Source organism: Anguilla rostrata, chromosome 11 (assembly GCF_018555375.3).
Source record: "Anguilla rostrata isolate EN2019 chromosome 11, ASM1855537v3, whole genome shotgun sequence".
Classification (NCBI taxonomy): Eukaryota; Metazoa; Chordata; class Actinopteri; order Anguilliformes; family Anguillidae; genus Anguilla; species Anguilla rostrata.
Window position 1 is genome coordinate 3,765,586 of NC_057943.1, and position 19,313 is coordinate 3,784,898.

At 43.9% G+C, this 19,313-nt stretch overlaps 1 protein-coding gene across 8 annotated transcripts; it reads left to right on the forward strand.

The window, feature by feature from the left end:
• Window positions 1-473: 473 nt before the first annotated feature.
• On the forward strand, window positions 474-19,069 carry cxxc1a (CXXC finger protein 1a). Of its 8 annotated transcripts, none has more exons than XM_064300554.1 (15): window positions 474-641; window positions 9,220-9,341; window positions 9,609-9,709; window positions 10,319-10,467; window positions 10,783-10,938; window positions 11,675-11,737; window positions 12,459-12,608; window positions 12,912-13,019; window positions 13,475-13,662; window positions 14,035-14,242; window positions 15,170-15,280; window positions 16,412-16,461; window positions 17,008-17,104; window positions 17,424-17,576; window positions 17,881-19,069. In XM_064300554.1, the coding sequence occupies exons 1-15, from the start codon at window positions 528-530 to the stop codon at window positions 18,025-18,027; spliced, it is 1,917 nt and encodes a 638-aa protein (XP_064156624.1). In that variant the 5' UTR covers window positions 474-527; the 3' UTR covers window positions 18,028-19,069. The 8 variants fall into 8 exon arrangements, with proteins under 8 accessions (XP_064156624.1, XP_064156625.1, XP_064156626.1 ...); XM_064300555.1 differs by having other exon boundaries at window positions 10,319-10,446; XM_064300558.1 differs by lacking the exon at window positions 474-641 and adding an exon at window positions 8,164-8,503.
• Window positions 19,070-19,313: the final 244 nt, after the last annotated feature.

Here is a 19,313-nt window from a genome sequence, read left to right on the forward strand (position 1 = left end):
ATTAATATACAGTTTATAAAAAACACCTTGGGGAAAAGTCTGTAAATGAATTAGTGGTCCACAAGCTCCCTGAACCTATAATGACCAAGGTACCAGATTAGAACCATATAAATGAATGCATTTTGCCACTTAAATATTGGTGTAAGACTCAGAGCTGAAGCATAACATATACAGAGCAGTGTTCGTTAGGGACTGGTTTAAGATAAAGCAGCATGGCGTTCAGGCAGATAAACACTGAGCACGATGGGGGACCCAAGGTGGCTTAGAGATAAAGCCAGAGAGGATCGAGTACTGTGGTGTGGTGTGTGTGTGTGTGTGTGTGTGTTTATTTATGAGTGTGTGTGTCTTTCTCCTCACCATCTCCAGCCACTTGCTGGATCTGAGAAGCGGTGGTTTTGAGGCTCTTGTGGCCGCTGGAGGCGGTGGAGGGCAGGCGCTTCTTGTCGCGGCAGACCTTCCCGTTGCACTGCGGCGGCTGGGGCGGCCGCCACCCGGGATGGCCGGCGGCGGCAGCGGGCGGAGTGCAGATGGGCGGGGCTCCGTTGGCGAGGCCCGCCGGAGGGGCGTGGTCACGCCTGAGATCGGCCGCGGGATTCTCACGCCCGCCGGCCTCTGGAACGAAGCAGGGCAAGACCAAACGGGTACGTCCTGAGAAAACATCTAAACCGGTACTTAACTTTTTAAAAATTATATATAGGTATTTAGAAGGTCCAGAACCTTGCTGTGATTACTAATATGGGAAACAATATAGAATTTTTATGTGAAAGCTGTGTAAGTTGCTCTGGATAAGACCATCTGCTAAATGCCCCTAATGTAATGGCAACAATGTAACTTTTAGGGGAACAATTGCCCCCAGGTGCATTGTAACCATACTGTTATTTTTGTTTGCATTATTTCCATAAATGACAATTTATCATCTAACATACGTTTGCAGAACCGTTTTTACAGTACCTAATTATAAAAGAAAATAGAGCCACTCCAATAGCTTATACTGAATTCAGTGCTAAATCAGTGGTGGTGACAGTACCTGCCCTCAGCGTGTGATTGGGTGTTGATGTGTGTTGGGGGATGAGACGGCAGTTCTCATTGGTCGAGACGTCACCGGTCAGAGAGCGATCACTTTTTCCCAGACTCGCGTCTGGTGGCTGTTCTGTTGCAGATTCTGTCACAAAAAGTCAAACAGAGAGGTCAGCGTACACCCAAAGAGTTACATATTTGTCCCAAAATTTGATACATTAAAATATTTTTACATAGCAATTAGCGGCTATTTATGCTATCCATAAAGTGCATGGGTCTCTCAAGTCGCTGTAATGGTGTAAAACGTGCATTGTTAATATTAAGAAAGCTGAAAAGGCTGTGTGTTCTCTTATTACTAATAACAAAGACATCAGTAATATATTTTATATACACAGACATCAGCGATAAACTACATCTGTGCAGGGCAGAAGTGTCCAGTCTTATCCGAAGAGGTTCGGTGTGGGTGCAGGTTTTTGTTTTAGCCCAGCACTACGACACCTGATTCTAAAACTGTGATTAGTTCATTAGTAGAATCAGGTGTCTTAGTGCTGGGCTAGAACAAACACCTGCACCCACCCTGGCCCTATTTGGATGAGATTGGACACCCCTGGTGTAAGGTAACTATCAGTGTTGGTCCTTATGCCTCACTGAGAAGGTTCAAGTAAGGCAAGCTGTCTGAGGAAGAGGCCAAGAATATTTTTCTAAATGCATAAATTCTCCCTGTACCTTGTGAGAGGCAAGTTTTTAAAACGAAACAGATGAATATGATAAATGACCGAGTCCAAGCATAACCATTCTAGAACAAAAAACCAACAGAGATCTCTGATTGGTCCTGGCGGTTCGGCCTCACCCGCGCGCTCCGCAGCGGTTCTGCTCTGTTCGGGCTCGGCGCGGGAATTCTCCGTGCCGTCCCGGTTCCGGGGGTCGCCGTGACCCGCGTCTCTTTCCTGTCCTTGGAGCGGCACGTCCGTGATCTCCGTCTCTCCCCGAGACATCCTCTGCACCCTCTGACCGGACAGAGACAGTCAGCCTGGACTGTTGGGTTTGCTCAATAAACATTTTAAGACCTACGTTGCGTTGCATACATTACATTTATTTGGCAGACGCTTTTATCCAGTTGCGCTTCCGTGTGACCGAGAATGATCTGTCCGTGTTATTGAATCCCTTGCCGAGAAAGCCATGAGCTCTGTTACCGTACCAGCCATGTGACAAACAACCTGAGGGGGCCTCGTGGAAAACTTTAAAAAACCGAGGTTTTTTTTTAAAAAAACGCCCAAAATGAAAGAAAGAAAACATGATTGTTAGCATTCGGTACGTTCCCAGACAATGTACCATATTTACAAACGTCCGCATGGAACTACCAGAATCCCTCCCAAACACAAATATAGCTATTATTCTGGCACTTCTACAGAAATTCCAGGCTGGATATATCTGCTGAAAAAGCAGGTGCACTCTCCAAAGAGTTTCTCCAAACATAGCTGTATTTAAGGTAAGACAACACAGTGAATTTTTTTGTTTTTTTGTGGAGCATTACTTTGAATATGTCTGACCTCGCTAAATAAACTGTTTATTCAAAGTTACCACTCAATATATATATATATTTATCAGAAGGTTTACACATTTCGTGAATACCAGGGCAGCTATCACATCTAAACTTTACTCTGTGAAAGTTCAAGGAAAAAGTGTAATGGTGCAATTAAAACAAGGCTGTAACATCTACTGCACATTATATTTTATTCATATAATTCATTCTATGCACTAATTAATTAGGTGGAGACAGACAGGAATAAAAACACAGAAATTGCTTGGATTATTCAATATTGGTAAATGAGGTCGTAATTGTGTCATAAACTGTTTGAATCCATGTCGACACGTCAAGATGTACTTTAAAAATAGCGTCTTCGTTCAGTAGTTGCAAATGATTATCCTCATCTTTCTGATTACAAGAAAGAAATATCTCTGCAGTAAATATTTTTGTGGGTCTATAAATAGCAAAGGTCGGGCTGAAAAGTGTGTTTCCATGTTCCGGCCGTGAGTAAACATTCTTTTCTTCAGCCAGTTTTTTGTTTTTTTTAAGATTTTTTTTATTCTGATTCAGTGGAAATCACCACTCACTTTCAAAATCACATACACAGTACTGATAAAAAATGTAAAATGATACATGGCCATAGCCATCCTGCCACCTGCCTTTTCAGTATTGCTTTGGCTTTTTTAGCGAGATAGTGAAGTATTGATCAGTATCTTTACTATTTCACCTCTTGTATGCAAGAAACAATTTGAGAAATCATCTCCCCATTAAAAATCTCCCTATTAAAATCTGAATCTGCTGAACAACAAGTGTAGCTGAGCTTGCTCCTGAGGGCTCCCAACATCGTGTGCACCACTCCACACTGACACACACCCCCTGAAGCCATTCTGATCTTATAAGCCACGGCTTCTTCATCAACGGTGATTCATTCTGTGGGAAAAAAATGTTTTTCAGTCGGCCAGCAGCCCCTGCTAACCAGCTAGGAAAGGAGGGATTTGGCTGCTGGATGGCTCATTTGGCTCATTTGGCTAAGTATAATTCGGTTAAGGATCATTCGGTTAAGGATAATTTGGCTAAGGATCGTTCGGTTACGAATCATTCAATTAAGGATCATTCGGTTAGGGATCGATTAGTTAAGGATCATTCGGTTAAGGATCGTTTGGTTAAGGATCATTTGGTTAAGGATCGTTTGGTTAAGGATCGTTTGGTTAAGGATCGTTTGGTTAAGGATCATTTGGTTAAGGATCGTTTGGTTAAGGACAGTTTGGTTAAGGATCAATTGGTTAAGGATAGTTTGGTTAAGGATTGATTGGTTAAGGATTGTTTGGTTAAGGACAGTTTGGTTAAGGATCATTCGGTTAAGGACAGTTTGGTTAAGGATCATTTGGTTAAGGCATCAAGCTGTGGTGCATGGATGAGCCCCATGGCCTCGGATCAAACCGGCACCATGACAGCGCCAACACTGGCTAGTAGTTCCCTAGGGCGACGCGCAATTAGCGATAGCATCACCGAGCGTATGGGAGGGACCAATCAGTTGGGGTCTGCATTTTGTTACTCTCTGGTCGACCGCATGCGAAGCCACATTTGAAAGGTCTTCCTCCAACTCCACTCTATAAGAGCTCAGCCGTAGTCTGAGGTGTGAAAAGAAGTATCTGGCGACACCACGTTTTTCAAGAGAGGCACAGTGGATGTCTCCTGAATTGTCAGTGGGGGGACTGCGCATGAACGCGGCTGCGGTTGCAAACACCTAATCGGACATTCCAAATTAGGGTGGGAATCGGACATGTTCAGCCCCACGTTGAGCGCCAGTGTCTTACATTTTTTAAAAGAAAGGAGGGGTTACGTCAGCAGGGTACTGCCTGTGTCAGGGCTCATTCGATACCGCCAGCAGCGTCAGTACTGCAGAACCTCAGAGACAGCTCAGCTGGGGGGCTGTAGAGTGAGCCAGCTGCCTGCTGCCCTGTCTTAAGTGGGGAGTAAAGGTGGTAATAATTCCAGGGGCCCAAAGCCACGCACGGGGGGGGGGGCACACAAATTATTATGCTTTGCACCCACTATGGGGCCCAGTGCACTATTCTTTCAGGGGGCCCAGAATTCCTGGCTACGGCCATGGCTACCCGCCCTAACAGGGAATGTAGTTGTTGCCCCAGAATCCTCCAAAGATGGGCCTAAAACACACTGGACATGCCAAAGTGTGAGTAAAAAGTACATTGCAGCTACTGCTGGATTAATTATACTTTAATTTACTGATTCTCCTGAAACCCAGCATAAGTACTTTCACTTTTTTTGACAATACACATGTTTTGGATGACAAATTTGTTGCAGTGAAGATATTTTCAAAAATAGTAGAAAATATGGCTGTGGAATATAGAATATATAGAATATTGAGATTAAGATCATGTAATGTGATATCGGGTAAAGATGGATCCTTTAAATGTATGTTTAATATTTGTTACCCTCTTTTATAGCACATAAACCCAATTTCAATAAATTGTTGAAAATGTGTGCACTGCATAACTATGTTCCTAATGCTAGAAATATCTGAGATTATTTTTAGTCCACATTACCTCCATTTACCATACCAAGCATGGGTGGTAAAACATTTTGGCTTTGAAAACTGTGTTTTCATACACAGCTTTGACATCGATTCTGAAACCTCAGTTACGAATAAATAAATAAAATAAATGTCTACAGATATGATGTAGGCTATTGAAATAGTTTTGTTTCGAGAGTGAGAACCCCTTCGGAAAATAAACGTAGAGAGGTTTCTTTCTCACCTCACTCACATGAATCAGGATCGATAAAATGAAACGGTTACAGTTTTACTGCACTTGCTGTGAACACGTTTAAATAATAAATGCCACGGGGGACTTGTCAGCTAAGTGGACTGCATTCAAATCAGCTTCACCATCTCTGTCTGTCTGACCACTGCAACAGCGCACACATTGCCATTTCTGCCACCTCTGCTGCATGAAATTAATTTCACTGTCATTTTGGTCAAGACAAGTTTAAGGGCTCATTTTATTTTAGCTGTTTAACTTAAATCGGCGGTTGGCTACAATATTATTTTGAAATGCGTACTGCTGCTGAAATATGACAGCAATTAAGTGTAAGTATTAGCTACAGGTGCCCACAGACTAGCAATAAAGGCCAACTAACGTGGGTTGCATTGTTAATTAAGAAGACTAAATAAATTCAGACGTGCACTATCAGCCATTGCGCAACAGTTCAAAATGTAATTTTGAGAAAAATGTGGAACCAACATTCTCTCTATTATACAGCTTCATTAATATTATTTGTTATGTTTTTTGTGACGGTGGTTTAGTTCAAATCTCCTGACAAAGCGGATCTATACCCTTTGGTAGGCGTATAGCCTATATCTCAAACCCCCAATAAAATCATTTCTACAATTCACTAATCTACCAGATCGGGTTATCAAGTTAATAATATTAACAAGGAACACTGCTGTTTTGTAGTTTCCTCCCAATAAGATAAGCTACCTACTTCATACAATCGGAATTAAGTAGTGAGCTATAGTATACACCTAGTACGAAGTCTGAAGTTGAAGTTGGAGGTTAGCTATAGCAAGCAATTAAAGTTAACAGTGTTACACAATGCGGACAATTCACTGGCACTTCACTAAGACAAAACTATTTCTGGTACATGTAACTGCAGAGTAAAATGTTCAGTGTTAATTCAACTACAACAGAATATATCCTATTGGGACCGTATGTACTCTTTAAGAGTTGATTTAACACTGAACATCACACTTTGTACCGTTATAAGGAAATGTCCACGTTTATAGTGTAATGGTTGTTTATAGTAATGCAGTCATGGGACGCTGTATTTTAACAGTTTAAAAACAGTAAAACGCGAAACATTTTGCAACAAATTAAGCAAATAAGAGGACATTTATAGGATGTTTCGAACATCTAAGATAAACGAAATGTGATTGAATCAGAAGAAATTCCAAAAACGGAAAAGCTTACTTTATTTTAAATGGTACAAAAACGGCAACCTACCTTAACGTAATTAGAGCCAGTCTTACACCTTGAAAGTTTCAGTACGGGGAAATAGCAGAACTGCAGAATGAAGAGTTATTACGCTCCGTTCATTTGCTGGGGATAGTAAACCGGTTCTGCGTAGCTCCTCTACGTTGACTGGTAATAACTGTTTTTTGCACATTGTCGTCGACGTAAAAGCGGTTACGCCCCCCTTTTAAAAAAATTAAAATTGAGTCTCTGACGTCAGACTCTGAGGCCTGAACCTTGAAATCGAGTTTATCACATCATAGTTGGAAAGGGTGTAGAGGATTCTACTAACTGGAGTGTCTAAAAGAAGAACATATTACTATGACATTCATGATGAGTTTTTATTAGTAGTAGGCTATTATTATTGATATTTAAAATATTGATATTACTACTAATAATACTGGTTGTAATAATCATACACGCGCTTATGACAGTATTCTTTTTTAGTATTAGCTAATAATTATCAGGAGTATTCTTCCCTCGAGATTATTATCAATGTTATGACGATTCTGATTATGATTAATTTAATGATTTACTTGTTTATTTTGTTTTTCTTTGTCTGTTATTGCAGTCCCTAAAAAAAGTGCAATAAGTTTTTTTTAAGTCTTTAGCTCCACCATGTGGTAGAACTGTAGAAGTGCGAATGGGACTTCAACAATAACGGATAAAAGATTACCAGTGAACTGCCAAGCGAACAAGCCCAAAACAAGTGCCCGAAAACCGTATCTACGTTTATCAGCTGTGCTCCTGGAGAAATATCATGTGACACTGCACGGATCTCTTGGTGTTCATTTGTTACATTTAGCTTTGAAAAATGTGACCGGTATTAAGGGAATTATTCTGGAAGCTTAGTAGTCTAGTAGGCTAGTAGTAGTAGGAGGAGGAGGAGGAGGAGGAGGAGGCTAGTAGTACTAATAGTATACATTAAGAATATGATAAATGTCCAAAATGCAGGGCTTTATAACAACAACAACAACAACAATAGGGTTTGTAATGTTCTGTAATATAACGTCCAATTACTCCTGATAAATAGTAATTCATGTCAGGGAACGTTGATTAATATGGGGTGTAATGAAACCTAAAATTGTAACACTGGATTTATTTTAATATTTTAATGTTGAAAGAGTTTAATTATGTTTGGAAATATTATAGGCATGCATTATTTTCTTGTTTAATGTTTTTAAAACAATTTAGAAACATTTTTCTTTAAAGAATACAATCAGATTACATAATGTAGGTGGGGGTACACAATAGGATGATTTTCACAATCTACAAGAGAAAATCCAAAAAGAGAGACTGGATTAGTTTAATTAAAATGCAACACAGTGAATCATGTGGCCTAAAATTGCACCAAGTTATTTTAATAGCCTACATTTTAAGATTCATTTGAAATATACAGTCGTCAAACCTTTATTTTGGTCACTAATGTAGGCCTAAATTAATGTATGCACTTCTGATTAGACATGCCAGCCGTCCAATCCTCCGCCAGACTTTCCGCCATCATAGCAGTGACGTTTAAATTAGGCCATTGACGTAAATATTCACATCAGGTTCAGTCATAGCACAATTGAGTGCTACGAGATATTTATCCAGAGTAGTCTGCTTCGTGTTTTAGACAGATGTATCAGAAATTCTAAAACAATTGTATGCAAACGAAAAAAATATGCCCATAGATTACAGTGCACAATACATCAGTGTTCTTCAACGTGGCTATTTCACAAATTAAAAATTACCCTCATTTTCTTGTATCTTGACTGGATGGCATTGTGAACCGGAAGCGGAAGACAAGAACCTTATAGAATAATTGTTACGGAAACGTTGTTTGTTGTCTTTCTTCAAAGAGACTAAGGTTATCTTTTAGCTACAGTAGTAATCTGTAGTTAAATATACGCGAGTTTTGCGTGGGATCAGCGAGAAAATCGACATGGTAAGTATAACAATATTTATCACTAGTTATCGTCAGATTTTCTTTTCAGGTTGCCAGGTAATTAGCTAGACTAGTCTAGCTGATTTATTCTGCAAACGACAGCCAGCTAGCTAGTTAGCTAGCTAACGTTAGGATGGCAAAGTAAACAGGGTTGCGAGATGGTAACACGCTAAGTAAAGGTGTCTTGATTCACCACAACTTATCATACCCGTACCCACTCTGTGTGTCTAGTTAGATAGCTAGCATTACTCATTTAAACTCGCAAGCCAAGTTAGCTAGCTATTCGATTAGCTCGCTCAGGTATATTTCTACGAAATATATCGATAACACTTGATTTCGCCTGTATTCACATAATCTAGCTTCGTACGAGCTAGTAAAAACGTTATGGTTTACTTTCTTTTTTGGTACTTTGCAAGTTATTTCACAAATATAGTAACGATGTATCGCGAATATATTTCTCCGAATGTGAAACACATTTGCAATATAGCCTAGCTATCCTAATTACTTGTTGTTATAGTGCATGTGTAAAGTATGATAAGCAGCAGGTCGGAATGCATTTTCATATCTGAATTCATTTAACAGTTTACACCTTACTGTTGGGCACTCTTAGATTAAGGCACAGCACGCAGACTACAAAGGTCGCCTACAAACGCAAGTTTTAAATTGGTATGATTCCTCTGTCTGATCGTTCTGCGATGGTTTCTATGCACTCCCAGGACAGTGAAGTGTCAGACTTCGACCAGCCGCCGGGAATGGACGGCAGCTTGGAGGGGGAGAACGGAGAGAACGCTCCAGTCTACTGCATTTGCCGCAAACCCGACATCAATTGCTTCATGATGTGAGTTTTGCACACCTGCCAGCACCTAAATACTGACACAACCTGCAAGGGACTTTAAATACCATGTAAAGTCCCTTGCAGGTTGTGGCCAGTCTGTGTTTCTCATTTTAAGTGCTACACTGCAGTGTAATAGCTTTTATGTTTAATGGGACAGTTGTTGGATGTTCAGTGAAGAATTGCATCTGCAAATTTATGGCGGTATCACAAAAATATTGAAATGATGTTGAGCTGAGTTACATTAGTCTGTTGTCTCCCTGTTCCTTGCAGAGGCTGTGACAATTGCAACGAGTGGTTCCATGGAGACTGCATCAACGTCACAGAGAAGATGGCCAAGGCCATCCGGGAGTGGTACTGTCAGAAGTGCAGGGGTGAGCATCTCCTGGTGTCTCTGCAGGCAGTCTCATCCATTCAGTTTAGGTGGTGCAGTGGTTAGCACTGTTGCCTGCTGGACCCTCGCAGCGTGGAGTTTGTGTGTTCTTCCTGTGCACGTGTGGGTTTCCTCTGGGTCCCCGGCTTACTCCCACCGTCCTCAGACATGCAGGCTCCAGGGCTCGCTTGCAAATGTGATGTCGATCCTAAAAATGTGACTATCCAGGTTAAATACCTGTGTCCCCTGTCTAGAGCGCAGGTTTACAGGGCCTGTGTCTGCCTAGAGCGCAGGTTTAGAGAGCCTGTGTCCCACTGTCTAGAGCACTGCTTTACAGAGCCTGTGTCCCCCTGTCTAGAGAGCTGGTTTAGAGACCCTGTGTCCCCCTGTCTAGAGCGCAGGTTTACAGAGCCTGTGTCCCCCTGTCTAGAGCGCTGGTTTACAGAGCCTGTGTCCCCCTGTCTAGAGCGCAGGTTTACAGAGCCTGTGTCCCCCTGTCTAGAGCGCAGGTTTACAGAGCCTGTGTCCCCCTGTCTAGAGCGCAGGTTTACAGAGCCTGTGTCCCCCTGTCTAGAGCGCAGGTTTACAGAGCCTGTGTCCCTCTGCCTAGGCAAAGACGGCTCCCTGGAGATCAAGTACCGGCCCAAGAAGCCGCGGGAGAAGGAGACGGAGATGGAGAGGCTGGAGAAGCAGCGCGGCACGCCCGACTTCAAGATCGACCGCCGCCGGGGATCACGGGTCTCTGACCTCCCCTTTACGGTTTTATAAATCCTGAAACTCAATTTGCTGGAAGTTTAGGTTTGAAAAAAAACAAATAATAATAATAATAATTGAGTGTGTTTATCTAGTGCCTTTCACAATCTTTCACAGTCCCAAAACACTTTGCAATTACTGTTAGCTGACGTTAACGCTAAGGTTAATTTCAGTGGCAGACGCAAGGGTGATGTGCATTTAACTGTTTTACACCGCTTCATCTGAGGTGGGGAGATGCAGGAGTGTATACGCCTCTTATACTGGGGGATGACTAACTCTCTCTCTCTCCGTGTGGCTGTGCCCCTCGCTCGCCCGTCGCAGATCAAGCGCTCGGCCCGCATGTGTGGGGAGTGCGAGCCCTGCCGGCGGACGGAGGACTGCGCCCAGTGCGACTTTTGCAAGGACATGAAGAAGTTCGGGGGCCCAAACAAGATACGCCAGAAGTGCAGGCTGAGGCAGTGTGAAGTGCGAGCGAGGGTGAGCCCAACTTTCTGCTGTATGAGCCCCCACTTCCTGCTGTATGAGCCCCCACTTCCTGCTGTATGAGCCCCCACTTCCTGCTGTATGAGCCCCACTTCCTGCTGTATGAGCCCCCACTTCCTCCTGCATGAGCCCCACTTCCTGCTGTATGAGCCCCCACTTCCTCCTGTATGAGCCCCACTTCCACCTGCATGAGCCCCACTTCCACCTGCATGAGTCCCACTTCCTGCTGTATGAGCCCCTCTTCTTCCCGTATGAGTGTGCACTTCCTGCTGTATGAGTGTGCACTTCGTCCTATGTGAGTGTGCACTCCTGTGTGATTGTGTTAGTTTGAATGTGTGGATCAATCGTATATTAGAGTTATATTTAGATATGTCTGTATTTTTACTAATATAAGTAATACAAGTATTATATTAAGTAAAACAGTAACTGATCGATAGTATCCATACTTGGAATTTATAACTAGTACAGTGGTTTAGACTGGTGAGGGAGTACTGCTTTATCCGAAATCTTATTTGGGAATCGGAAGAACATAAGTGGTGATTTGATAATGCTGAATGTAGACAGTAGAGATGTGATATTAATAGTATAAATGCTCAGAGGCACTACCCCTCTGTGGGGATCTGACACACATCTTTGCTGTGTGAACTGACTCCCCTTCTGTTGAATAAAGAACACGCTGATTATTTACTGTTTTTACCTGGTTACCCTTTTTTTCTACCTATACATTTAGTTTCATAAACGTCATCTTGGATTGCACAGCACTTCTCCACCTCTCTGCCCTGGCTTTCTCACGGTATTGTGAACAAAGTGACTCCTTTGGATTAACACATTTACCAAAGACCTCTGAGACAAACAGTGCTTCATTTGACACTGACCTGTAGCTCCTTCATAAAATTCAGGACTGTGGTATGAGGAAGCGTGTGTGTGTGTGTGTGTGTGTGTGTGTGTGTGTGTGTGTGTGTGTGTGTGTGTGTGTGTGTGTGTGTGAGTGTGAGTGTGAGCGTGAGCGTGAGCGTGAGCGTGAGCGTGAGCGTGAGCGTGAGCGAGAGCGTGAGCGAGAGCGAGAGCGAGAGCGAGAGCGAGAGCGAGAGCGAGAGCGAGAGCGAGAGCGAGAGCGAGAGCGTGAGCGTGAGCGTGAGCGTGAGCGTGAGCGAGAGCGAGAGCGAGAGCGAGAGCGTGAGCGAGAGCGAGAGCGAGAGCGAGAGCGAGAGCGAGAGCGAGAGCGTGAGCGAGAGCGAGAGCGAGAGCTCTAAGCGGCTGTGGCGTGTTGCGTGCTGTCCAGACCATGGCATGAGGGACATGTGTGTGTGTGCGTGCGTGTGAGTGTGTGTGTGTGAGCTCTAAGCGGCTGTGGTGTGTTGCGTGTTCTCCAGACCGTGGCATGAGGGACACGTGTGTAATGTGTGTGTGTGTGTGTGTGTCGTCTCTAAGCGGCTGTTGCGTGTTCTCCAGACCGTGGCATGAGGGACACGTGTGTAATGTGTGTGCGTGTTTCGCGTGTTTTTCCCGAGCAGAAGATGCTGCGTGTGCGGGACGAGGAGTTCTCCATGAAGGAGCAGGACAGCTCTCTGGGGCGAGACGGGCCCCTCTCGGACGATTACGACGAGCAGGAGCTGGAGCTCTACCAGCAGTACAGAGCTGCCGGATACGACGACCACAACATGGTAACCCCTTCAGGAGTGTTTCGTATTTCGTACTGCACAGCCTGCCCTGAATGCAGCATAGTGTCGGTTATGAAAAGTGACCTAGAAGTGAAGGGTTCAATTATCTTTTCTTTTTTTGTTGTTGCTGCTTTTCTTTGTTATTTATTATTAATTGGGTGTAAAAGTGGCATGTTTGCTTAGTGTGCCATCATTGTTATCATTCATGATTTACAGTCTCTGTCTCTCTTTCCCACCTCCCCCCTCACTCTCTCTCTCTTTCCCTCCCTCCATCTCTCTCTCTATCTCTCTCTCCTCCCTCCATAGCCGTGGCTCAGCGATGAAGATGATGGCCCGTTCCTCGACCCAGTGCTGCGCAAGAGAGCGGTCAAAGTCAAGCACGTGAAAAGACGAGAGAAGAAATCTGACAAGAAGGTGAGGAGGTGCAGCCGAGCATTCTCAGCATATACAGCGAGCCATGTGGATAGTGTAGTGTAATGGTTAAGGGCCTTGTATCCTAAAGGTTGCAGGTTCGATTCCCTTGTTGGACACTGCCATTGTACCTTTGAGCAAGGTTCTTAACCTGTATTACTTCAGTATATATCCAGCTGTATAAATGGATACTGTGTAAAAAGCCTCTGGATGAGTGTGTCAATGAAATGCCCATGACATAATGTAAAGTAACGGAAATGTAATGTACAGATATGGGGCGGAATGTAACAGTAATGTAACTTAAAGTAACTGTAATGTGACGGTAATGTACTGAAATCAAGCGTAACAACTGTAATGTAATGTAACAGTAATGTACTGAAATGGGGTGTAATGTAACAGTAATGTAATGTACTGTAATGAGGCTCTGTATTGCGCTGATTCTCTCTCTCTCCCCGCAGAAGGAGGAGTACAAGTCGCGCCGGCACAAGCAGAAGCAGAAGCACCGCGACCGGGTGAAGCACAGCGATCGGGGGGAGGGGCGGGACGGCGGGGGCCTCCGCCAGTGCCTGGGGCCCAGCTGCGTGGAGGCGGCGCGGCCCAATTCCAAATACTGCTCCGAGGACTGCGGCATGAAGCTGGCTGCCAAGTACGAGACGCTAGCGGGTTTTTAATCAAGGGCCACTCGTGCTCCTAAGCTGAAAAATCTGGGAGCACACTAATGCGCCCCAATTAGCAGATGTGCTCCTAGAGTATTTTAGCACACACATCTTGGAGTGAACGCTGGCAATCGATCAGTACTGTATTTTAGGGGGGAGTACCTCACAACTCTCAGGCGACATGTTCTTGTTCTTTGTTTTGGTAATTTTCTGATTAAATTTTGTCATTTTCTTGCATGACTCGTATTGCTGCCCCCGCCCCCCCACCCCATAGGATCTATGTCCATGTCCACAGGTTAGCGGTAGCATCGTGCTCATCTCTCCCTCCTTCCCTCCCTCCCTCCCTCCCTCCCTCCCTGCAGCCGCATCTACGAGATCCTGCCGCAGCGCATCCAGCAGTGGCAGCAGAGCCCCTGCATCGCCGAGGAGCAGGGCAAGAAGCTGCTGGAGCGCATCCGGCGCGAGCAGCAGTCCGCCCGGCTGCGGCTGACCGAGATGGAGCGCCGCTTCCACGAGCTGGAGAGCATCATCATCAAGGCCAAGCAGCAGGTGGTGCAGCAGGACGAGGAGGTCAGTTCTGCCGCGCTGCGCCGTGGGGGGGGGAGGGGGGCGTGACACCGCAGGCTTCACCGCGATACGATACGCTCTTGTTTCCTCACCACGATGCGATAAGCTGTAAATTCTTCACCGTGATACGATACGCTCTTGTTTCCTCACCACGATGCGATAAGCTGTAAATTCTTCACCGTGATACGATGCGCTTTTGGTTCTTTACCACGATGCGATATGCTTTAGATTCTTCACCGCGATACGATGCGCTTTTGGTTCTTTACCACGATGCGATATGCTTTAGATTCTTCACCCCAGTACGATGCGCTTTCCATTCTTCGGTCTCCTGCTCTGAAAGACGCAGGCAGAAATGAGTGCAGGTGCAGGGCCTGCTCACGTGATCTGTATTTTCTTATCAAATGAAAAGGGACCGGTCAAATATTGTAGTGCAGTGGTAGCAGAGACAGTGGTCAGTAATTGGAATCACTCTTGTGCTTTATTGGAATCCCATGTTGTACTGTGAACTGAAGTCTTGTTGCCTCCAGGTAGTAGGGGTGTACATCTAAGGCTTCACCATTATAGGATACGATTTTGATTCTTGACGCAGCAGTTCGATATTTGGCCCTTTCACAAATTTTGCTACGATATTCAGAATTCAGAATTGTCTGATTGGGTAAGAAATCAATATATATGATCCAGCTAACACCATCCTGTTACGATGTACATACACAACTAAAATGAGGTTGAGAATGCAAAAACTTTGGCATCACATTTAACAGGAACAACGGTACTGGTAGGAGTGATAATGATGTTGAGTCAGAAACGTAAACAATGATCTTGGCTGTTTTGATCTGAATGACAGTTTGCTGGCAGAAAGTCTTAGGCCTGTTGCCATGGCGTCTGGTGTGCTGCGTTAAGCTGAACCATCTTTCTCTGACTCTCCTGCAGGTCAACGAGGGGGACAGCGACGACACGGACCTTCAGATCTTCTGTGTGTCCTGCAGTCACCCCATCAACCCCAAGGTGGCGCTCAGACACATGGAGAGGTGCTACGCCAAGGTGAGCTACAGCGTTTGCTTCGCCTTACGGACGCAGAGCCAGGCCTAAACTCCAGGCTCAAACGATGAAGAAACAAATCCGAATGAGCACACTGCTGCCTCATGTTCTCATATATACTATGTGGCCAAAAGTATGTGGACACCTGACATCCAACATCTTATCTAAAGTTATGGGCATTAATATGGAGTTGGTCCATCCGTTGCTGCTATAACAACCTCCACTCTCTGGGAAGGCTTTATACTAGATGTTGGAGCATTGCTACAGGGATTTGCATCCATTTAGCCAGAAGTACATTAGTGAGATTAGAAAGGTGTTGAATGGGGTTGCGGTCAGGGCTCTGTGCAGGCCTGACTAGTTTTTCCAGACCATTCTTGACACAACCATGTGTGCTCGGGGGCATTGTTATGCTGAAACAGGAACGTTAAAGTTTCAAGTTTATTTCTCATATGTGCAATAGCAACAGCAGAGCAGTGTTATGACAATGAAATGTGTTGGTTCGAGGCAGTGGACGGAGTGTGGCACAGTGGGTAAGGAACTGCGCTTGTAACCGAAAGGTCGCAGGTTCGATTCCTGGGTAAGGACACTGCCGTTGTACCCTTGAGCAAGGTACTTAACCTGCATTGCTTCAGTATAAATGGATACAATGTAAAGTGCTATGTAAAAAGTTGTGTAAGTCGCTCTGGATAAGAGCGTCTGCTAAATGCCTGTAATGTAATGTAATGCATCCCCAGATAAGTAAAAATTAGTAAAAATGTGTAAAAAATTAAGAATAAACTATAAACAATAATATGACATATAACTGTAAGTAATAAAAATATACAATAAAAACTATGACATATAAAAGGTGGCCAGTGCAGTTCAGAGAGAGAGAGAGAGAGAGAGAGACCCCCCCCCAGACCAAGGGCTGTGTCCAGATACTCTTTGGTCACAGTGTATGAATAACTACTCTTAAGTTTTGGCGGAAAGTTTGGTGATTCTTTGTTCGGTCAAACGTCTTTCAAAATACATATAGATGTTCCTAAAATGAATGTGTGAAGTTTCTTTGTTGAAGGAGCCATAGGGATCAGATCCTGTGTTGTTGAGTGTTGCTCTGGCCTGACTGTCTGTCTCTCTGTCTGTCTCCCCGTACAGTACGAGAGTCAGACATCCTTTGGCTCCATGTACCCCACGCGCATCGAAGGGTAAGGCCAGAACTGGCTGGGCTGAAAACGGACAATTGGCCAGACATTATTTCAGTGTTTTAATATTGATTTTGTTTTTTTGTCTGTGTGTAATTTGGATTTTGCTAAATGGTATTGGAACTTGGAACCAAAAATCGAGCTTTCTGGCCACCAGCAGTGGGTTTTGCATTCGAATAAAGAGGCTGTATTTTATTTGCACCATCAATATTTTGTTACATTTTACACAGGAATTTTGAGACCTTGTTTTCTTTTCCGAACTTTTTCTGAATTTTCCCAGGCTACAAATGTGTGGTTTTTGAGTCGGAGAGAATCGAGAGTCATTTTGGGAGACTATTGTGAGCCAAACAGGAAGTCACAGAATGTTTTTGTTTCATTTAGTTTAAGTAATTATTTTGTCAGGAACTTTTTTTTCGGTAATTTCCATTAGCCTTCTTACTATTATAAGGACTTTACTTTTATATTGGTGAAAATGTCCATTAAATGCAGATGTTTATATTTCATTCCTCACGCCTGCTGATCATTGTCCCGGTTTGTATGCGTTTTTAGCGCCACCAGGCTGTTCTGCGATGTGTACAACCCGCAGAGCAAGACGTACTGCAAGAGACTGCAGGTCTTGTGTCCGGAACATTCCAGAGACCCCAAGGTCGGTATTGGTTGAACTGCTTTTGCACACAAAAAAAGGACAGAAAACTGAAAATGTATTATTTAACGGCCAGTATTTATTTATATGATATGTTTCTGGATCACCTCTTAAACAGAATAAACTTGGTGTAGATTGGTCCTTTAACAGTTTTGTTACATTTAATTCAAACTTTAATATTGCTGTACAGTAATCTTACATGCTTAGTTTTAAGAAGGGGAACATGTAACAAAATAACACATCTAATTTCATTAGTCAATGTTAAAGTTTCTGAGCTGCTTCCACTCTCAGATGACTGGCTCTAACTGCTGTACCCCCGCAGGTCCCGGCAGATGAAGTGTGTGGCTGCCCCCTGGTGCGCGACGTTTTTGAGCCGACCGGAGAGTTCTGCAGGGTGTCCAAGCGCAAATGCAACAAGCACTACTGCTGGGAGAAGCTGAGGAGAGCTGAGGTGGACCTGGAGCGCGTCAGAGTGGTCAGTGCGATGAGTGCTCCTGTGTATATGTACACACACACACACACATACACACATGCAGGCATGCACACACATACACGCTCTAACATGTACAAACGCAGTCATACACACACATGCACTCGCATGCAGACATGCACACGTACAGACACGCAGGCATGCACATGCACACGCGCACAAAAAAAGATTTCAGTTGAAGATCCGTTATTTATTGTTGAGCTACACTTGTCGAACGTGTCTTGCGACATATATAAACTGGTCTTTGAGCGCCCCTCTCTCTCTCTCTCTCTGCTTCCTATCCAAACAGTGGTACAAGCTGGACGAGCTGTTTGAACAGGAGCGCAACGTGCGCACGGCTATGACCAACCGCGCCGGTCTGCTGGCCCTCATGCTCCACCAGACCATTCAGCACGACCCCCACACCACCGACCTGCGGTCCAACAAGGACAGATAGTCATTCAGCACGACCTCGACCTCCCGCCCAACAAGGACAGATAGTCATTCAGTACGACCCCCCACACCACCGACCTCCGGTCCAACAAGGACGGATAATCATTCGACACCAACCCGAACACCAACCTCCCGTCTAGAAAGGGCCGATAGTAATTCAGCGCAACCCCCGCACCACCAACCTCCAATCCTACAAGGACGGATAGTAATTCAGCGCAACCCCCACACCATGACCTCCAGTACAACAAGGACAGAGTGTCCCCCGGGGCCTGTCTCCAAGGTCCATGGTTTTTATTCACAAACCGTTGTTACTTCTCTGTACATTTGACCTGCGAGTTCTATTTTCACATTGCATATACAGAGAACAGACTGCGGAAAGACTTGGCAGAGGATTTTTTATTTAGATCTGCCCTCCGTGCTTTGACCTATCAACTGCTTGTGGATATTTTACCATTATGTGTATATATAATCGCATATAATCCTGCAAACGCATTGTAGAGTTATTTGTGCTGCTTAAGATGTCTTTCTTTTAAGTGTGTTTCTTTTTTTAACACTTGTTTTACTAGTTTATGACTTGGTATCTGCTTCTCTCCCAGTGCACCCTTAATTTCCATCTTGTGAAAAGAGGAGGCTTTAAAAAATACAAAATTGCATATGGTGTTAAGAATGATGCTTTGAGAATTGTCTGCTATGCCGGAAATAATGAACAAATGTAGACACATCGGAGAATGCCGTCAAAGATGACATCTCTAACATTTTCTGATCTCTCATTTGTCTGGATACATTTTTTTTTCAGTTGAACACATGTCAGCGTTGATCCTTGGCAGAGGTAGTGTGTAGAAATAGTACTGCTCTGTGTGTGTCCTTTGGTGTGAATGGTTTTTACACATAAATACTTTTGGAATTCTATCCATTGTGTGCAGTTTTTCCATCTATAAATCCTGTAAGTCCTCGAAGTCTGTTTGTACGTGAATTTTGCATTAAATTTTGTCTCTGGCTCTGAAAAACAACAGGGAAAAAAAGAATAAAGGAATACAGATGCAGTACCTTCTCGCGTGAATCGTATTTTCTTCATCAAATGAAAAGATATCTGTAAAATGTTGTAATGCAGAGGCAGTGGTTAGTAAGTGAAGTTACTCTTGTGCTTTAGTGGAAGTCCCAAGTTGTGCATTTTTGCCACCTAGTGGTGTAAATTGTAAGTCTTGTTGGTTTTTGTGTCGTAAACCTCTGGCTTCACCAAAATGGGATACAATTTAGATTCTTGAGGCAACCGTTTGATATTTGGCAATA